Source organism: Lissotriton helveticus, chromosome 6, assembly GCF_964261635.1.
Source record: "Lissotriton helveticus chromosome 6, aLisHel1.1, whole genome shotgun sequence".
NCBI classification, from domain to species: domain Eukaryota; kingdom Metazoa; phylum Chordata; class Amphibia; order Caudata; family Salamandridae; genus Lissotriton; species Lissotriton helveticus.
The window spans coordinates 1386682424-1386704772 of NC_136067.1; the positions used below are offsets into that span (position 1 = coordinate 1386682424).

General features: G+C 44.1%; 1 protein-coding gene across 1 annotated transcript in view; it reads right to left on the reverse strand.

Moving 5' to 3' along the window:
- The window catches only part of CDC40 (cell division cycle 40), a 405957-nt gene that overhangs the window by 145553 nt on the left and 238055 nt on the right, over positions 1 to 22349 (reverse strand). Inside the window, exon 12 of the mRNA XM_078649170.1 lies at positions 20792 to 20925. Within this exon, the coding sequence (XP_078505296.1) occupies positions 20792 to 20925 (134 nt within the window). The remainder of the gene's footprint in view (positions 1 to 20791; positions 20926 to 22349) is intronic.

The window sequence follows — 22349 nt, forward strand, 5'->3', positions numbered from 1 at the left end:
CTCAACATAATCTCCTACGCTGACGACACCCAGCTGATCCTCTCCCTGACCAACGACCCCGACACCGCCAGAGCCAACCTGCACGAAGGGATGAGAGACGTAGCCGAATGGATGACGACCAGCCGCCTGAAACTGAACTCAGACAAGACGGAGGTCCTCATCCTGGGCTCCACGCCCTCCGCCTGGGACGACTCCTGGTGGCCCCCCGCCCTGGGCACCGCACCCAAACCGACGGACCACGCACGCAACCTGGGCTTCATCCTGGACTCCTCCCTCTCCATGACCAGACAAGTCAACGCCGTCTCCTCGTCATGCTTCAACATCCTACGCATGCTACGTAAGATCTTCCGGTGGATCCCCACCGAGACGAGGAAGACGGTCACCCAAGCCCTCGTCACCAGCCGACTGGACTACGGCAACGCCCTCTACGCCGGAACCACTGCCAAACTCCAGAAGAGACTCCAGCGGATCCAGAACGCCTCGGCGAGACTCATCCTCGACATCCCCCGACGCAGCCACATCTCCGGACACCTGAGAGATCTGCACTGGCTCCCGGTCAACAAGAGAATCACCTTCCGTCTCCTCACCCACGCGCACAAAGCCCTACACGACCAAGGCCCGAGCTACCTCAACAACCGGATCAACTTCTACACTCCCAAGCGCCTCCTCAGATCGACCAACCACGCCCTCGCCGCCGTCCCCCGCATCCGAAGAGCGACAACAGGAGGAAGATCCTTCTCCTACCTGGCCGCCAAGACCTGGAACTCACTTCCGACCAATCTGCGCCTGACCCAAGACCACCTCTCCTTCAGGAAGAAGCTCAAGACCTGGCTGTTCGAGCAGTAACGGCACCCCCCCCCCTCCAGCGCCTTGAGACCCTACGGGTGAGTAGTGCGCTCTACAAATGACCTGATTGATTGATTGATTGATTGAACAAATGGTCTTAAAAAATAGTCTATGTATTCCGCCATCGGTTCCAATAATGATCCTTTGGCGGACACAATTGCTCTTCCCGGAGGTTTCTTCTGATCTTTATGTATCTTCGGCAAGAAGTACATCGTTGCCGTTATGGGGTGTGTCACACTAAGAAATTTTCTTTCTGTTTCGTCAATGAGACCTTGATTCGTCCATACCGATAACTTTTCATCAATTTTGTTTTTTATTTCCATTGTTGGATTTTTCTTTAACTTCTGATAGTATGAAGTGTCTCTTAATTGACGATGAGCCTCTATCATGTAGGCACTTCGATCCATGATTATCACGTTCCCGCCTTTGTCGGCGATTTTGATCTCAATTTTATCATCTTCTGCCAGGTTTTTCAAAGCCAACCTCTCTGCCATGGTTAGATTGTCCCGATCGTGATTCCATTTCAATTTATAAAGATCTTTCATCACCGATTCTTGAAATAGGTCCACTTTGTTTCCTGGACCTAATTGTGGATAGAATTTTGATCTCGGTTTTTTGCCACTTAAACCAGCCCCACATTGGTTTACCGTTTGGGTAAGTGTTAATTCTTCCGTGGGGTCTTGATCTATGTTCATCAGAGTAAGAAAACCCTCCGCGTCCTTTATTTGTAATTGTTCTTCTCTTGTATCCATTTTATTAGTTGATTTTTCCTTTAGGATTCGTTCTTTAAAGGCTTTTGCCAATTTTATTTTCCTGATGTAAAGATAAAGGTCAATCCTGACCTGTGCTAAATTCATATGGCTTTTCGGGCAAAAGTTTATTCCTCTTTTTAGTAATGATATTTCCGTATTGGATAGTTGTCTGTTTGATAAATTGATATCTTGTAATTCATCAGACTTTACTTCCTCCTCTGTCGCATATTCCTCGTTTCCACCCCTGTTCTCTCTGTTCCACCACTTGCTCCTTTTACCTCTTCTGTTGTGTTTTTTCCGGGCCATTGGCGTCCCCTTCCTCTTCCTCTCCCTCTCCGTGGTTGGAATTGTGGGGTTGGGCGATTCTGCTCCCAATACCTTTGTTGCAACATGAGGCGCATATCTCCTAAAAAAGGAATCCTTCTATTGCTCTCTGATTCGTTGCCGCATTTTTACGTTTGCGAGGAAATTCGATGGTCTAAAAGAACAAATGGCCTGGGCAAACATGTCGAGCATGTCAAGTTCGGCGTCCTCATTAGAATCCATGGAACAAAGACAAGGCAACGAATCAGAGAGCAATAGAAGGATTCCTTTTTTAGGGGATATGCGCCTCATGTTGCAACAAAGGTATTGGGAGCAGAATCGCCCAACCCCACAATTCCAACCACGGAGAGGGAGAGGAAGGGGACGCCAATGGCCCGGAAAAAACACAACAGAAGAGGTAAAAGGAGCAAGTGGTGGAACAGAGAGAACAGGGGTGGAAACGAGGAATATGCGACAGAGGAGGAAGTAAAGTCTGATGAATTACAAGATATCAATTTATCAAACAGACAACTATCCAATACGGAAATATCATTACTAAAAAGAGGAATAAACTTTTGCCCGAAAAGTCATATGAATTTACACAGGTCAGGATTGACCTTTATCTTTACATCAGGAAAATAAAATTGGCAAAAGCCTTTAAAGAACGAATCCTAAAGGAAAAATCAACTAATAAAATGGATACAAGAGAAGAACAATTACAAATAAAGGACGCGGAGGGTTTTCTTACTCTGATGAACATAGATCAAGACCCCACGGAAGAATTAACACTTACCCAAACGGTAAACCAATGTGGGGCTGGTTTAAGTGGCAAAAAAACGAGATCAAAATTCTATCCACAATTAGGTCCAGGAAACAAAGTGGACCTATTTCAAGAATCGGTGATTAAAGATCTTTATAAATTGAAATGGAATCACGATCGGGACAATCTAACCATGGCAGAGAGGTTGGCTTTGAAAAACCTAGCAGAAGATGATAAAATTGAGATCAAAATCGCCGACAAAGGCGGGAACGTGATAATCATGGATCGAAGTGCCTACATGATAGAGGCTCATCGTCAATTAAGAGACACTTCATACTATCAGAAGTTAAAGAAAAATCCAACAATGGAAATAAAAAACAAAATTGATGAAAAGTTATCGGTATGGACGAATCAAGGTCTCATTGACGAAACAGAAAGAACATTTCTTAGTGTGACACACCCCATAACGGCAACGATGTACTTCTTGCCGAAGATACATAAAGATCAGAAGAAACCTCCGGAAAGACCAATTGTGTCCGTCAAAGGATCATTATTGGAACCGATGGCGGAATACATAGACTATTTTTTAAGACCATTTGTTGCAAATCTGAATTCGTATATCCAAGACACGAGCGATTTATTACGAATCCTACAAAGTACACCATGGCAGGAATCTTATTATCTGATTGCAATGGACGTGATCGGTCTATATACAAATATAGACAACAAATTGGGAACAGAAGCTTGCAATTTTTTTCTGAAGGAGAGAAGTTTGGAATTTAACAGTCACAACAAAATGTTAATGGAAATGATCACAATATGTCTGGAAGAAAACATCTTCACATTTGGAGAAGAGATTTTTAAGCAATGCAGCGGGACCGCAATGGGATTCTCTTTCAGTCCCAGCTACGCCGGTCTCACAATGGGCTGGTGGGAGCAAGAAAAAGCGTGGAACTCAACACATGAATCGTCAGTAAATGAAATAATCAGCTGAAAGAGATTTATTGACGATTTATTGATAATATGGGATGGCACGGAGGAAGAATTCCAGGAGTACTTTCAAATACTGAACACCAGCGTTGAAAATTTGAAATTTACTTACACTATGAGTAAGGATAAAATCATATTCCTGGATACAGAAATTTACATTAAGGATCAGCAGATTCAGACAACACTGCACAGAAAAATTACCTCAACCAATGCCACCTTGAAAGCAACCAGCTTTCATCAGAAAACATTGTTGAACAGTATACCTTATGGTGAATTCTTGAGGATCCGGCGTATATGTAGTGAACAAGAACAATGGGAGAAAAACAGTAAAGACACCATGGAAAGATTTATGAAGAGAAAATATCCTGAAAAAATGGTAAGACAAAGCCTCACAAGAGCAAGATACAAAACACGAGAGGATTGTTTAAAAAGAAAAAATCTGAATGTGGATACAGAAAAGGGCAAAATTCGGATGATCAAGGACTACTCTCAAGAAAGTACTCAAATTGGAAAAATTCTTAAAAAGAATTGGAAATTGTTACAATTGGATGACACTGTGAAGGAAATTGTGGGCAATCATCCAGTCATAACATATAGACATGCAAGAAACTTGAAGGATCACATAATCCATAGTCATTTTCAAAAGAAAAGACAAGATGACTGGTTGAAAACAAAAGGATTCGTAAAATGTCATGGATGCAAAACGTGCCAGATAGCAAAACCTACAAGGGAAATAACACTGGCAAACAAAAAGAAATGGCAGATCAGACAATGCATCACTTGCAAAACTCCATTCACTGTCTATATAGTGGAATGTCCGTGCCCAATGTTGTATGTTGGAAGCACAACAGTGGAACTTAAAAATAGAATCCTACAACACATGAGGGCAACAATTCACAAGGACCGGTCAAATGCCATAGCCAAGCATATGGAACAATTCCATCAAGGAGATTGGCAAAAACAGAAATTTTATGGCATTCAGACAATTGCAAAAGGAGAACGTGGAGGTGACCGTGAAAGGAAACTTCGGCAAATTGAATCAAGATTTATTTTGAATTTGAGAACGCTGCATCCAAACGGATTGAATCAATCGGAGGAATTGTATGTGCATTTGTAAATACCAATGTTCCTGAATATGAACTGATAAGAAGTAGCAATAAAACTTTAAAGAAATGAAAACACGAAACAGCCTATTGGAAGGCGGAACAAAATAGAATACATGTTGACAAAAATAAGAGTAGATATGTATAGAATATCGCTTTGGCAATGAAATGATAATTGCACGACTTGTACACCTTGTCAAATGACTGAAACTACAAGGACCATGAGCCTTGGGAACATGTGACAGGAAACATGATGAAGAAAAAAACATTTAAATTAATGTGGGGTGGGGCAACCCGTTGATCGTGAGCAAGGTGGAGTCACACCGAAACGCGTAGATCATAATTGCGCTACATGCCCTGTAACGAAGCTGAATAAAAGAAGATTGTAAATACTATAATCGGTAGTGCGACCTGTTTTTTCTTCCTGGTGGAGAAAGTTGGTTTAATATTAGTGGCGTGGGTTCAGCCACAGGACAACGCACTCACACGAGCGCTGCACATTCCCGAATGGTGAACCGATGTGGAAGAGAATATATATATATATATATATATATATATATATATATATATATATATATATATATATATATATATATATATATATATATATATATATATATATATATATATATATATATATATATATATATATATATATATATATATATATATATATATATATATATATATATATATATATATATATATATATATATATATATATATATATATATATATATATATATATATATATATATATATATATATATATATATATATATATATATATATATATATATATATATATATATATATATATATATATATATATATATATATATATATATATATATATATATATATATATATATATATATATATATATATATATATATATATATATATATATATATATATATATATATATATATATATATATATATATATATATATATATATATATATATATATATATATATATATATATATATATATATATATATATATATATATATATATATATATATATATATATATATATATATATATATATATATATATATATATATATATATATATATATATATATATATATATATATATATATATATAGCTAAGTAAGGGGCGCTTACACCACCTTACCCAGGCTGCAAGTGCAGACCTGTGGTGTCATTTTGGAAGGCTTCCCAGGGGTGGCATAATACATGCTTCAGCCCCTGGTAGGCCTCTGGGGCCCCTATGCCCTTGGTACCTAAGGTACCATATAGTAGGGACTCATAAGGGTGACCCAGTAACCAATCTGGTATGTACCTAAAGTACATGCAATCAATATAGAGAGAGAACAGCTAGGCGGTGGTGCTGATTAGCAGGGCCACAGCCAGACTAAAGTCGAAAAACCAGCGAAACACAGCAAAAAGTGGGGGTAACCATAGGAAGCAGATCCTACTCTCCTACAGATATCACATTTCACATGGTGTAGAAGGCTATTGATGTGCATTTCATGGTAGCCTTGCTCTTGAGCATTTTTAATACAAGCGTCCCTATCTAATAATGTCTTTGACAGAATCACTTCTGCCCCTCGACTCCCACCCTCAAGATGAACCTCCGCTGTTGTTATTAAGCTATTCTTATTTTCAGTGACCATAGGTTGAAAACATGTAGCTGTGTGGAAATGCCCAAGGCCTCACTCAAAGTACTGGACTTGGCAAAATCTTTTTTTGGTTTCATGCTCTATGGTTAGAGACACAAAGCCCTCCACCTCCTTTCTTGCTACTCTTCATCCCATAACCCTAAAGGCCATAAAGTTACACCACTCATACAAGAGGTTCACAAAGGCACACAGTGGTAATGAAGAAGTAATGTGTTCGGACTTTGAATGCAATAATTGCATCATTTTTCGTGACAAGGTAATATATTTTATTTAACATGTTGACAGAACTAAAATTAGTAGCTTGCCTTCAACATGAGAAAAACAAGTCTGGACATATAACCTTGATCCGAAAACTTTCTGATCCAAGCTTCATATTGGAATCACAGGTTCCACTATGAAGCTTGGATCAGAAAGCTTTTGGATCAGTCTTAACTTATATATTTGGGCAAACTGTTAGTAGAAGAACACCTCCAGATACATATTCGGCAAATTCAACTTCATACTTAAAAATCCAACAGAAAAAACAGCAGTGAATCAAGCTTTCTCTTACTTGAAAACTCTGCAACTATCTTCCCCCCATATGTCTCTAAGTCATATACACCTACCTTCAGAAAGGACCTCAAGACCTGCTCATTTTCTACCAAACGAATCCAATGTAATCCTTAACATTAAGTCTCACAAGCTCCTACACCTGGCATCACTATTGTGTCACTATTGTGAGTACTCTCTGTTAACTATGTTGCATTTTTTAAGTTTTAAGCATTCTTGACAAAGATGACTGGTTTTTGTACCTCCATTGCGGATAATAAGACCATTTTCTCCACTTTACAAACATAAGATGACTGGTATTGGTTGGAAGGCAGCCAGGGGGTTGATAAAGCGTTCCAACTCATCTGTATGAAAGTGGGGTTATGCCTGTGCCAGATACTTGGGTATACTTGCATGCAGCTCAAGCCCATTTTGCAATCATCCCAACCAATTACCCCACTGGAATGTGGAATACTCCAATCCAAGAACATAACAATTATGCATTCCAGTGAATACTTTGGATTCCATTAACCGGGCATTGCGCAGCAGGACTGGCTAGGCTTCCTAGTGTTTAGTCTCCTATTATCCCTCTAGTGGATAATCTACTGCTTCATCCCGACAAGGACGCATTTTGTTAAAGGCATGTTGAGCAGGGCAGGAAAGGTGATCCTGTTGCTGCTGCATGTTGGTGAGGTAGGGGGCTCCATACTATCGGACGGGTTTATATTTCAGATTGCGACATAAACTAACAGCAGTTTCCGGGGAAATACCTCGACACAGCTTATACAATGACTGGATACATAGCGCAGGGTGGCCAGGCAGTATCCACTGACAATTACAAAGTCAGCGCAGAAGATCAAAGGCAGGAACTAACTAACATCAGAACGGGCGGAATTCTCAATGATGTACAATAGGACTTCTGTTGTACACAAGGTGTCATGGTTTCTATGAATAGAAAGCACAAAGACCATGCTCAGAACTAGACCCAAATGAAGGGCTAATGGAGTTTCAATGTCTATGACCCTTGACTCTAGGGGAGGGGTGTCAGTTCTTGTGTTTCAACAGTTTCAGAAAGTGGGTAATGTAGGACATAATTTCTGTTTCGTAGCCTAGTCTTGTACTCCGGTATGTTTCCACAAAGGCCTGTAGATTTCTGCAGGACGCAGAGCTTCTTAAACAAGGTTTGTGTGTTCACAACATTTTAGGTTGAGGCTCAGATTTTCCACCTTCGGTCACAGAGTTTTCATAAGCCCAGTATACCTTATATTGTCCTATCTCCAAATCCTGCTTTGGCTCCTGAGTGTCAAAGGCTGTGCTGACTAGAAAGGTGGCGAAGGACTGACTCGTAGCACACGACGGGCACTTAGCATTGAAACCTTTTTATTTTTTTATAGGACTTGCCAGTGGATTGATCAATATGTTTTCTCTCATTTAATCGGAGATCAATGTTTTTCTCCTGGTTTAACCTCTGAACACTTCAGCCACACTTTTTCTGGTGCAAGGAAATACCAGCATACACAGCCTTGACAGCGGTGTCAATGAGGTCCCAGAACAGTAGCAAGTTCAGATTATCGGTATAGGTGCCTACGTTAAGTATATAGTTATAGGTCTCATGCATAGCTCAGAAACAAGAACACTAACAGTTAAACTTGTGCCACAAGTGTAGGCAGTAACTGAAGACGTTTGTATTACGTTGCCTGGGTGATCCAACTAAGAACAAGTAAGCTTACTTGATGCTGGGATTTTAATATTTTGCCTCTTTGTCCATGTGAGAGGATGAAGCTTAGCCCTTCAGAGACACTACCACCACAACATATTTAGCAGGGTTGGTCCTTCAGCCGATGACGGGAATATTTTTGGATGCCCTGCAATAGACCTTCAAGTGAGGTTTGTCCTACATATCCTAAGTGTAAGAAAGTAGGATCTGCTTCTTATATTTACCACCACTTTTTGCTGAGGTGATGAAGTTTCAGACTAGTCTGAAAGGGATCCTGCTAATCAGGACCCCAGTCTATCTAGTTTCTCCTTAACCCCTTCAGTGCTGCGCAAATTCCTCTGCAGTGCTGAAGGTTCTAAAGAACCTATGGACTCATGACGGAACCGTTCCGTCATGAGCACCAAAGGGGTTAAAACTGTTGTGTTATGTACTTGGGTACACCCCAGATCGGATACTGGGGTACCCTTGTCAGTCCCTAGTATACGGTACCCATGTATCCAGGGCGTAGGCACCCCAGAAGACTCCCATGGGCTGCAGCATGTATTATGCCACCCATGAGAGACCATTCAAAATAGAACTACAGGCCTGCCGTTAAGGCCAGTGTAAGTTGGTGAATGCACCACTTATAAAAGATATAGGTTTACTACATCTAAGGATCGCTGCACTTAAACCCTATATGCCACCCCTACAGCAGGCCTTTACAATCCTGAGGACAGAGTTGTTGGTTCTAAGTGAGAGGGTGACCCTGCATGAGCAGGATACCCCTGCAGCCTACGGAGTCCATTCTCCCAGGTTGCCAGTGAAGCAGCCATATACTAGTATAGAGGGGCACTATGTGACTGTGCGATGACCATCTTGAAAACAGCTGCAACAAACCCTGTTGTGTTTGATGTCAAACAAGTTGGAATCATACACCCCACACCGTTACCGGTGTGGGAGGTATGATTCCACCCACCAGGAGAGCCTTCCGTTAGGCTCTCAGTGTTCCCGGTACCAGCCTTCTAGTCTCGGACAGCACAAAATGGTTGCTGCAGACCGGAGACACATTTCTGCCCTCCTGCTGCTGAGCCAAGCTCGAGAAGGGGAAGGCAGAACGATAGGCATCCTGTCACAGGGTGGTGTGGCCACCTCCCAGACAGGACTTAGTGTATTAGGGCAGGGTGGGTGCACTTGCTAGTCTGTATGAGGGCACATTTGGTGTCCATGTGCATAGTCCACTTCAAACCAGTCCTGGGAGGCGTTGGCTCTCGCGCAAAACTGGACAAAGGACATGGGAGTAACCTCCCTCCTGTCCAGACCCTCCCCTGAGAGGGTCCCCTAAATCTTCCCAACCCGCTACCTAGGGTACTTAAGGGCTTACCTGGGTGTAGGTCAATAGATTAGTCGTGGACAAGATTCAGAACTGAAACCACTGCACTTCTACCGTCTGGGCACTCTGGACTTCGTTTGGGCCTGACTTGGTCTCCCTTTCAGTCTGCTGCCTCCTCTGTACTTGTGCACCGTACAGGATCTGTGCAGGACCTGTGGGGCATCCAAGACACTTAAAGATAATCTCCCTTGAAGTGAAGGAGTCACTTCCCTGCATTCACAGGCACCTCCACTCAGCTGACTGGTTTGCTGATCCAGCGCTCCTACGGACTCCGCAAGGGAGGGTTCAACAACATAGGTGGTGGTTATCTACATCTCCCGAGGCCCAAGCTGCACTCTCACCAAGTCTGAGGTCAGAATCCCTCATGGGGGCTGCATTAATCGAACCCTTGTGCACCGCTTACTTTTGCAAGTGCATATGCTTGTCGGCAACTCTGAGACAGGTGCATTGAACTCCAAGTAGCCCCAACCTCCGGCAACTTTTCACCAAGATCTTCATCCACACCACCTCGTGGGCACAGTGTCTTGCTCCTTTGAGTGAGCTGCTCGAGGACCTCTCGCGATCCCTGTGCCTCCGGCCTGTGGGTCCAATTGAGGGTCATCTTTGTTTTTCTTGGGACTCCCCTGATTGCATGGGGCCTGCCCTGACTCCCCTGCTTGTGGGGAGTCTCCTGGATCTTGCTGGTCCCAACAGTGCATCTTCTTGATTTTCTGCGTGGGTTGCATTTGCCAAGGCTTTTTGGTGCTCTCACCGGACACCGAGCCCTCAGCACTCGACTGTGGGACAGCTCGCATCGGAGTCCTGGTCGTCATCCTCATCTGGAGAGTCAAGGTCACCGTCACCCTCCCTGAAGCACCCGACATCGGAGGGCATTTGTCTTCCAAGTCTCCTGGTCACTTTCAAGTGACAGACTCTGTCCCGTCTGCTTTCAGGTACTCCTCTTCAAGAATCTATGTTTGGATTCCTCCAGACACTTTCTCCTCTTCCAGCAGCGGCACTTCCCTGAAGTCCTCCATTGGGCTGGACAGTGATTTCCGACGCCACTTCACACCTATGCACCCGGCTTCCCTGGGATAGGTAACTTTGGTACCACGGTATTTATGGGTGGGGTGGCTCTCCAACCTTCTGTCTTCCACAGGGTTTCACCAGGGTCCACTGGGAAGGGTCCCTAATCTTAAAATTTAAAACGCGACTTACACATAGAGTTGTGCGGAGCAGACAGTTGTGTTCACACACTGCACACACTCTCTGTGGGGCCCCTATCTACTCACCTTTGGTGGTTCCTTGGGGTTCCAGCAATTCTACGTCCTCTCAACATTGTCCTGACTCGATCATGGTTCTTATACCACTACCACTTTCTTGGTATATGGTTTGGTCCCCCTGGGGACCACTGTGTATTAGTACGATTTACTGTGATTTCTTTGCTATAATATTGTGTGCTTTGTGTCTATCTCTGTGTAGGAGACACTGTAACGTGATAGAGAGTGTTCTATAATAAATACATATTTTTATAAATACTTTGTGTGGTTCTTTTTCAGGTAATCTATACTATAAGATTGTATTCTGGTAAAACAAGCAGCTTTACACTCCAAGAATAAGCCTGAAGGCTGCTCTCCACAGCTACCACTTGGATAGCTTTCTAAGGTTGTCTGAGACCTCTTAAACCACCAGAATGTGCTCTGGACTGGTGCAAGGTACCCACTTACATTAGTGGACATCATATACCATGCCAGCCGTTCACACTAAGCTTTCTTGAAAGCCTAGGGCTTTAAAACCTCCTGTGACTTTTGGAAGGGTCCATCTGCAGCATTAGAGTTGCTTTCATTCTGCAACAGAGACATTTCAAGGCTTGCATTGCTTGGAGCTTCACTGGTATCAATGTGACTTGAGTGCAGCCAGTCCTGAAGAAGTCAGTTTTCAGAGTGGCATTTAAGGCATCCAAAAATCAGTTTATACAGGAAGAACAATGACTTGCTAGAAAACCTTGAGTTCAGATCTGAACGAAGACGATCAGGATTCTATTGTCTCTGATCTGAAGGATTGAGGGTATCAAACCAGTCATGTATGGAGTGAGGAGTACCTGACCTCTATGTGCAATATTCCAGCCTCACTGTACACAGAAGGAAGGACTTCAAAGTCAGAAGCTCAGGACTCCCGTAGCCTGAAAAAGAATAGTACTTGTCAAAACAATACAACAGAGTATCTTAAGAGAAGGAATAAATTAACCTTCCAGGACCCTCAGCTCTCAAATGCTTAGTGCCTTGTGCTGAACCTTGACAAGTAGATAAGCTGAAACTATAAAGTATCATGGAAATAATGGCCATGCCATCAAGCACAATTACACATATCACTTGTAAATGTTAAGTGAGATACACGCTATTTAGAAGGGTCACTGGACAGTGTTTTGATGTTCGCAAGGATGTTCAGTATCCAGTTTTGGAGAATCCGCACTTTCCTCTTGACTCTTCTTTGAAGAATGAAATACAACACGATCTATGGCATTTGTTTCTTTTTGCTTTACATGCCACCAAATGGTTCCAAGGGAAACATATGCCAGTGGTAGCAGAAAGCACATATATGCACTGGTCAAATGCACCAAATCCCCAGTTGCCCGACAGGCATGGTCTAAGGGCCGCACCTTGCAACACAAGTAGGCAAAGATGATGGATGAGAAATTCAGAAAGGGAAAAACTGCAACTTCTAGAAAATAAAAGGGACTGGACCCAAATAGGAATTGCTGAGCACGCACAAAACAAGTTGGTGCCAACAACAGCAAATAGCCATAATGAATGCCTCAACAGAAATTGCAGCATCACAGCAGACTGAAGACTATCAAGACTGAAGGTATAGGAGGATGAGGAGTTAAAAATAATAACATTTATGGGGATAAAAACAGAGACTGGCCCCACCAAGGAATTAATTGAATGTGATAATACCAGGTTTGTAGCTAATGCTACAAAATAAACAGTATTAAGTGTAATGGGGTAACCCTGTGAACCTCAGAACCTGGGCGGGTAATTAAACAAAAAACAATGGTTCAGTCGGAAAGCTAGATTCAAATAAACGTAGTACTTAATACATACATATAGTCACAGTATCCCATGAAGGATACAAATAATCATTAAATACGGACCACAAAATTAGAAAAATACGTCTTTAGAATTCCCCCAAAAAATTTCAAACGTTTTGTTTCTGCAATGAATCAAAATATGCTGTCCAATGTACATAAAATACATAGGCTGTGAATACATAAAGTGTATAGATCGTGACTGGTGACTGAGTGATTATAGGTGAAAAAACAAATACATAAAACAAGAAATTCTTGGAATACCCAATATAAGGCGCAATAGTCAACTGGGCTTTGAATTATTCTTTTTGTTCAGTGAGACTTTGTGCTGACTGGTATATAACGTAGAACGTTCTACGTTATATACCAGTCAGCATTGCAGAAACAAAACGTTTGAAAAATTTTGGGGGAATACTAAAGACGTATTTTTCTAATTTTGTGGTCAGTGTGTAATGATTACTTGTATCCTTCATGGGATACTCTGACTATATGTATGTATTAAGTACTACGTTGATTTGAATTGTGCTTTCCGACAGAACCATTGTTTTTTGTTTAACAAAATAAACAGTAGCATGTATGTGCATAGTTGAAATCAGGAGCACTGCAGCATAAACTACATACACTCACTGGAGGAGGATGAGAAGAAAGATGAAAACAAGCAACATTTTGGAGTGTAGAAAGCGGGTAATGCTGTGCACTTACATTGTAGAACAAGCATTGGAAATGCAATAGGTCTCGCAATAACGCGAGTCTGAACTATTAGCATTGTAAATGATAATGCCCTTTATTTTTGCGTTCTGGTTTTTGGAACATAAATAAAAGGCTTTGTCATTTACAAGGCCTATAGCTTAAATTTGCGTTAAAACGAGACCTATTGCATTGCAATGGTGGTGGTGCTGCTGAGTTTTCTCTGAATCTGCACCCACAATCTGCACCCACCATGTGTGAGGGGCGGTGCGTGTGAGAGGGGCGGTGCGTGTGAGAGGGGCGGTGCGTGTGAGAGGGGCGGTGCGTGTGAGAGGGGCGGTGCGTGTGAGAGGGGCGGTGCGTGTGAGAGGGGCGGTGCGTGTGAGAGGGGCGGTGCGTGGGAGAGGGGCGGTGCGTGGGAGAGGGGCGGTGCGTGGGAGAGTGGCGGTGCGTGGGAGAGTGGCGGTGCGTGGGTGAGTGGCGGTGCGTGGGTGAGTGGCGGTGCGTGGGTGAGTGGCGGTGCGTGGGTGAGTGGCGGTGCGTGGGTGAGTGGCGGTGCGTGGGTGAGTGGCGGTGCGTGGGTGAGTGGCGGTGCGTGGGTGAGTGGCGGTGCGTGGGTGAGTGGCGGTGCGTGGGTGAGTGGCGGTGCGTGGGTGAGTGGCGGTGCGTGGGTGAGTGGCGGTGCGTGGGTGAGTGGCGGTGCGTGGGTGAGTGGCGGTGCGTGGGTGAGTGGCGGTGCGTGGGTGAGTGGCGGTGCGTGGGTGAGTGGCGGTGCGTGGGTGAGTGGCGGTGCGTGGGTGAGTGGCGGTGCGTGGGTGAGTGGCGGTGCGTGGGTGAGTGGCGGTGCGTGGGTGAGTGGCGGTGCGTGGGTGAGTGGCGGTGCGTGGGTGAGTGGCGGTGCGTGGGTGAGTGGCGGTGCGTGGGTGAGTGGCGGTGCGTGGGTGAGTGGCGGTGCGTGGGTGAGTGGCGGTGCGTGGGTGAGTGGCGGTGCGTGGGTGAGTGGCGGTGCGTGGGTGAGTGGCGGTGCGTGGGTGAGTGGCGGTGCGTGGGTGAGTGGCGGTGCGTGGGTGAGTGGCGGTGCGTGGGTGAGTGGCGGTGCGTGGGTGAGTGGCGGTGCGTGGGTGAGTGGCGGTGCGTGGGTGAGTGGCGGTGCGTGGGTGAGTGGCGGTGCGTGGGTGAGTGGCGGTGCGTGGGTGAGTGGCGGTGCGTGGGTGAGTGGCGGTGCGTGGGTGAGTGGCGGTGCGTGGGTGAGTGGCGGTGCGTGGGTGAGTGGCGGTGCGTGGGTGAGTGGCGGTGCGTGGGTGAGTGGCGGTGCGTGGGTGAGTGGCGGTGCGTGGGTGAGTGGCGGTGCGTGGGTGAGTGGCGGTGCGTGTGTGAGTGGCGGTGCGTGTGTGAGTGGCGGTGCGTGTGTGAGTGGCGGTGCGTGTGCGAGTGGCGGTGCGTGTGCGAGTGGCGGTGCGTGTGCGAGTGGCGGTGCGTGTGCGAGTGGCGGTGCGTGTGCGAGTGGCGGTGCGTGTGCGAGTGGCGGTGCGTGTGCGAGTGGCGGTGCGTGTGCGAGTGGCGGTGCGTGTGCGAGTGGCGGTGCGTGTGCGAGTGGCGGTGCGTGGGTGAGTGGCGGTGCGTGGGTGAGTGGCGGTGCGTGGGTGAGTGGCGGTGCGTGGGTGAGTGGGGTTGCGTGGATGAGTGGCGTTGCGTGGATGAGTGGCGTTGCGTGGATGAGTGGCGTTGCGTGGATGAGTGGCGTTGCGTGGATGAGTGGCGTTGCGTGGATGAGTGGCGTTGCGTGGATGAGTGGCGATGAGTGGGGTTGCGTGGATGAGTTGCGTTGCGTGTGTGAGTGGTGTTGCTTGGGTGAGTGGCGTTGCGTGGGTGAGTGTGGTGTTGCGTGGATGATAGTGGGCTTGCGTGGATGATAGTGGGCTTGCGTGGGTGTGAGTGTTGCTGTGTGGGTGAAAGTGGCACAGAGCCTTTGATGTGGCCTGGCGCAGGAGAAATGCTGCTGCTGCTAATTAAATACAAGAGTGGCCGGGAAGCGGCCGGGAAACACAAGTACGGCCGGCCACATAATTAGGGGAGGAGAAGCCGCACAGCACACGCTGGGAGAAGCCCTTTGATGTGCTGTGCGGCCGCGATGCGCGCTCTGTGCTGGGGGAGGGCCATTAGCCTGAACTCGCGGCAAGATCAAACGAAGGGTGGGAGGGACATTGAGAAACAGATGGCCATGAAAGTGTATGGGCCAAAAGCGCGTGCCTGTGGCCACGTGCACTCGAAGAAAACGCCACGAAAAAAAGCGGTGGTTTCACAATCAGTTTGAGCACTTGAATTCTCGCCATTTCCCATTCCTTCGGAATGGTAAAGACGAGACCTAAAAAGGTAATGTCTGAATTGTATGCATAGCACCAGGAGTGAACTCTAAATTAATGCCTGCCCCACAACAGGGCTGCAAAACGGTCCATTCGCAAAGTAGCATGCTAGCCGCATGTTACACCAGTAAGAAAGCCAGGACATAAAAATAATAGTTACAACTCTACCTCAAGTACAAAATTGTATTGAATCATAAACTATTTGTACTTTTATAAAAACAGTTTATTAAAAAAATGTTTTTAACAGACCGAAAAGAAAATGCTGCAGTCTACAAATTATCAGTTGTCAACTCCCAATGTTAATTCAGCCTGCAACCGTTATTCATTTACATTATCAGTCATCTAGGCAGCTTTTTTATGCTTAAAAACCTATTAAATAAAAATCCAACACATTCATACAAGCTATGGCTCCAAGTGCGTTTTAAAGTCCAAAGTCGATGTCTGCTGGTCATGAAAGCATGAGCATTTATAAAGTTTCCTAAATTACAGTTACTTAAAGATGCAGTCCCATTACGAAATCATTATAATTTATAAAATAAAGGCACTGAATATTTTGATCACTAGCTTTTCAAATTAGCGAACTCTACATTCACAATCGTTTTTTTCATTTTAAATTAGACCAGGACGTTTATTAAAGCATTATTTAAAAATAGCAGATGGATATGCAATCTGGTTAGAGAAGGTTCTGCAAGAAGGAAGTTAAAATATGGCATTAACTCAATTGTTCTGCTGAACATTTAATGCTTGCTGTGTTGCTCATCGGTCATAGAGACAAACGTGACTTCAGTCTGCATTTCTCCTAGGAAACTAAGGAAAAGATCTATAAATTGGTTTAATATTTTTTCCAGCTTATACTGCAAACACCAAGTAAACACCAAGGCATGGAACGTTGTCTGGCATTATAATATGAAAAAATCAACATGTTGCAATGTTTGCGCTCTCATCCAATTAGCGAACGGTGAGTTGTGGTGTGCCAAGCTCCGGCAGCTATCAAAGCTACACTACTGGCACGTTATGCACTCTGCAGTACCCACCAGCTTGGCGACAGTCTCCTCTACTCTTATTACTCTCACTCTTCAACTATGTTAAATGGTCTACAATGGTGCTGCACTACCTAGTTACAAGTGATCACCTCTACCCCAGAACAAAAGCTGAAATGTACATCTACCAACCAATGTCTAGGAACTGAAAGCTTCTCATACTCGCAACTAGCTGGCTTAACAGCCCAGAAAATTGTGGGTGAGTGTCACATCTCTTCAGGGTCAAGCTGTCAAAACCAGCATTTTGCACGAATTAGATGGGGGCACCAGATACGCCAATGCATGTCAAAGAAGCAATGAATAAACGAAAATGCCTTCTTGATCTACCAGGTGAATACTCAGCCACTTACTACAGCACGATAAAAATGAAAGTCCAGGCCACTACCACAGCAAGGCAAAGGAGCTGCACAGGTTTCCTATGGGTGCGCTGCTCTCCTGGAAGACTGAAACGTCTCAGCGCTGCAGCCTTCTTTGGCAAGGTTTTCCAAAGCGCTGTCTCTCCCACTCCATGTGACACTGAAGAAGTCACAAGAAACAACTTTAGTCTATGTAAATATTATTAGTTACATTTTGGTTTTATAACAAAAGTTGATGTGACACGCACCGGGCAAGATATCCCCGTAATCCTGTTTTTTTTTTTAACACACATACAAAGTACCGCAAAACAATGCTGCTGACAATGTGAAAGAAAAGATATTTCGCAGAAGAAAAATGTATGAGCATTACCTAAGTTTGCAGAATACTACTAGAGCTAGGAGAGAGAGCAAACTAAATTACTGTGCATGCCTCCACAAAAACAAAATAAAAGAACATCTTGCAAAATCCAGCAATGGTCCATGCCAGCTCATTGCAGAGGAAATGAAAAATCTGAAGCAGCAGTAGGGGATGGGGCGGTTTGAGGTAAGCCAAGAAAGGATTGACCCTGGCTTGAGCCAACTTTCAGGCTTGGACATTGACCGATGTGGGCCGACTCCAAAATGGAGCTAGAACATGTACATCAGCACTTCCCTTATTCATTCAGTAATGCAGTTCTTGGAACACAAAAACTGATGAATGGAGGGTAACTGATCAAATGTATAAAATCAGCTTTTTTACTTCATGTAAATGCAGAACGGGTAAATGAATGTCCGCTGTACTTCACGAGTAGTGGTGTGCAATTCCTACTGTCAAAAGCTAGGACATACGGTTTGAGATCCAGGGGACCAGGTTTTCATGTTTGTTTAGTCACTGGAAAAGTAATCCAAGTCCCCTGCAGCACATATAATTTACCTTACAGTTTACAGTACCACATGATGGCTCTGAGAAAGAGGATTGTTTGTGCAACTAAGGTACTATTCATATACATATGGATAAGTTGGTCAAACTTGTATACTTGCACTCAACTTTCTAGCAGTCGAACACTGGCAGGTGCACCAGTTTGAAAGGGTCATTTTCTTTTGATCTTGTGGGCCGTCGTCAAACCAAAAATCAGCTCACACCCTGGCCATTTTAAGCTGGACAACCTAGCATTGTCAGACTGCCCAAAATGTCAGTCCAACTCTGCAAATAGAGTTCTTTAATGCAAAGCTTTTAAAGTTACAGCGAGTGTTCTAAGGAAATACAGTGAGCTTTAAGTTCAGCCTACATTACTGACAACAGTTTCCGTATACAAACTAGGCAAGGGTGAAATTTCTATTATATGGTTGTATCTTGCATAATTTAAATTATTTTGTATTACGCTCCATATGCCGAGTTAACGAAAATACGCTATTACACCACATGGTATAATAGCATGCCGTTTGGGAAAAAATTAGCGCAAATGGAAAGAATCAACCGAAACGACAAAAGCATGATCAGCTGCCGTTTTCATCAAGTGATGGAAAGTTACACAGGTGAGTGGAAATTCCAAAACATCAATATTGTGTTCAATTTGATTAAAAACTCTCAAGCAGGCTCCTTTTAAAAACTACCAGGGGTAGAAAACTGAATTTGAAGGGAATGAAGCTCAGAGAATGTTCCCTGCCTTGGCTATCATTTGAACGCTTTTCAACAAGGTAAATGTGCTACTAAACAAACACTTTCATAGCCTTTCAAACATGTTAACGCAGCTTACAGCTATTCTAACGAACTATTGACATCCCAACCTCAAATACAGGGAAGTATTAAAGCAAGTGAATCTACGAAAGAGTCAAAGCTGTGGAACATGGTTTCCAATGGAACTGTATCGATTTCATCTGTGATCATGAGTAAACGCAGACCTGCTAATACTTACATGCTTAGCATCTGGTTCTCTCCCCAGCCCCAATAATATTATTTTACAAAAAACTGGATAGCCACAGTTCGAAGTTGAACAATCAGGAAATAAGCAAAATATGTAAATATACTAATTACTATTATTATGTTGGCTTACAACCCACAAATCAACAAGGTCTCTGCACGGTAGAAGATTAAAAATAAAAAAATTCAAAATCTGACAGAAGATAGTCATTACAATGGCTTCACCTAGTTATTAACTTAGGAAACAATCTGGGTATATTAATTTCCAATCTCAACATAGGCATCCAAGGAGCCACTCTCCGATAGATCGCCTCTTTCCTCACCGGGAGAATGCAAAGAGTCTGCCTTACCCCTGTTCACCTCCGAACCAAAGGAAATTATCTGTGGAGTACCCAAAGGATCCTCGATCAGCCCCACCCTCTTCAACACTAACGACACCTCTGCCCAGCATCGCCGAAACCCACGGAGTCAACATCGTATTATACGCCGACAACACACAAATCATCCTCTCTCGCTCTCTCTCCAAAGACAACACCAAGACCACTTCTGCAACTGCAGATGTCGTCAACTTGATGAAGGACAACTGCCTGAAGCACAACACTGGCAAGACCGCAATACTGATTATCAGAAACAAAAGCTCCTCAAGGGACACATCCTAGTGGCCCTCAGAACTTTGACCTACTCCTACCCCTGCTGCACAGGCTAGCAACCTAGGCATAATTCTGGACAACAAGTTCAACATGACGACTCAGGTCAACTCCCTTTCCTCCACCTGCTTCTTCACCCTCGGCAGGCTTCGTAAGATATTAAAATGGCTACCCGAAGCTCAAGACGCACTATCAATCAGGCCCCCATCTCCACCCCACTGGACTACGGCAACACGCTCTCTATGCAGGGATCACAGCTCACTTTCTGCAACAACTACAAACCATACAGAACGCTGCAGCCAGACTCCTCCTGGATTTCCCTAGATGAACCCACATCACCCTCTACCTCAGGGAACTTCAATGGTTTCCTGATTAGAGAGGATGTCAGTTCAAGCTCCTGACCCATGCATACAAGGCCTTATACAGCTGCAGACCTGTCTACTTGAACCACCGCCTGAACTTTCATCATCCCATCAGCCCAACAGAGACATCCGCTCTGCATTCCCTTCTCTAACCTTCACCCTCCGCATCTGACGTTGCAAATATGGAAGTTGCTCCTTCTCATCTCTTTCAGAGTTTCTAAAGTCCATGAGGGCCTGGCTATTCCACTAATCAACTTGACCCTGGCATTCCTTGGATATACTCACAGATGACAAGGAAGAGCTCTACAAATCTACTAATTAATTGATTGAATATAAGGTGTAAAACTTACCATTCCCAGACTCGCAGACTCTTGTCATCAGATGTACTCACAAAGCGCCTGTTTTCATCCACAAATGTGATGGTGTTGACAGCTCCCAGATGCCGATCGTATTCCTGCACGATCTCCCCACTTCGAATATCCCACTGAACAAAAAGAAAAAAAGAAAACAACTTTATATCATGACGGTTTGACATTCGCCTAAAAAAATTAACGGAAGCTTTCTTTTTTATTGAAACTCCGTAAATTCTCTGTTAGTTTGGAAGTGGTAGGGTTTTGAATTTAAAGCAAAGAAACTGGCAAATGAAAAACCAGGTACTCGCCGAACATCATAAAGTATCAATATAATTCATGAGCCAAGAGGAGTATTCATTTCTTCCTAACACATTAAACATGAAGACGGCAAGGGAAATTAAAGATAAACTGTCAGTTTGCCAATACATGAAAAAAGACTTGCAATTGCAGAGATTACAAATCAGACTTTGAGGCCATTTCAGAACATGCAAACTAAACAGTTTACTGCTGTTTTGCATGGTTACTGTAGGCAGATTAGGACTGCATGGGGAATTCCTTAGATTTATGTTGCTCAAAGTGTAAAAAGACGAGAGATATTAACATCATTTGGGAACAGTTCATCAAAAGACAGACAGGCAGACAACCCTGGACAGTGGCACAACATGCCAAGGAAATGTTTGCTCTCAATTCACTCCCAGCAGAAACTGAAGAAATAAGAACACGTTAATAACCTTCAGTGATTCTCTTAATGGTGGAGACTATTGATGCACACATTTTTCTCCCTAGAATACTTCCAGGCACCAGAGTGGATGCAGTAAACTTTCCATTGCAATGTCCTGCTATGCCGCGAAGTAGCATCATACGGCTCCACGCTGACTCCACACGTCATAAAAGAGATGGAGTGAAGCCACATATAAGTATCACCAATGCGCCCTGATGTCAAACTCTTTTCTTTTCCCTTTCTTCACCTCCAGACGTGAGCCAAACAATTGTTGATTCCAGGGTGCTGGGACATTTTTAGACGTCAAAAAGAGGTCACTGGAGGGCAATGAGGAATCTGCTGTTAGATAGTGGAATCCACAAGAAAGAGCATAATAAATGGTAAGTAACTTGCTCTTTTGATGGCAAACTCTAACCAGAGATTCTTCAATTTAGAACAGACACCAAAGCAGTATCTCCCCAGGCGGGAGGTAGGGTTGTCTGTGGAGGGGTCTCAGATCAAAAAGTCTTGCAGGACATAACAGTCAAAATGCCCTCCCTGGCAAACCTTGCGGTCAAGGCAGTAGGGTTTGGTTAATTTATGCACGGACACCAACGTTCCAGTCATGAAGATGTCATGGAAAGGCACTCTACAGGACAATGCAGTGGTAGGAAACTTAAACCCTGGTAGAATTGACTCTCAGGCCTGCAAGAGGCTGTTTTCTGGCCAGTGGGTAGCAGATCTTAATGAATAGAACTATTCACTTTAACACCTTCCCTTTCCCTGCTCCACAGCCTTGCCTTTCTTTGCGCCAGAGAGCTTCACAAAAAGCTTATTGTCAGCTTGATTGTCCTG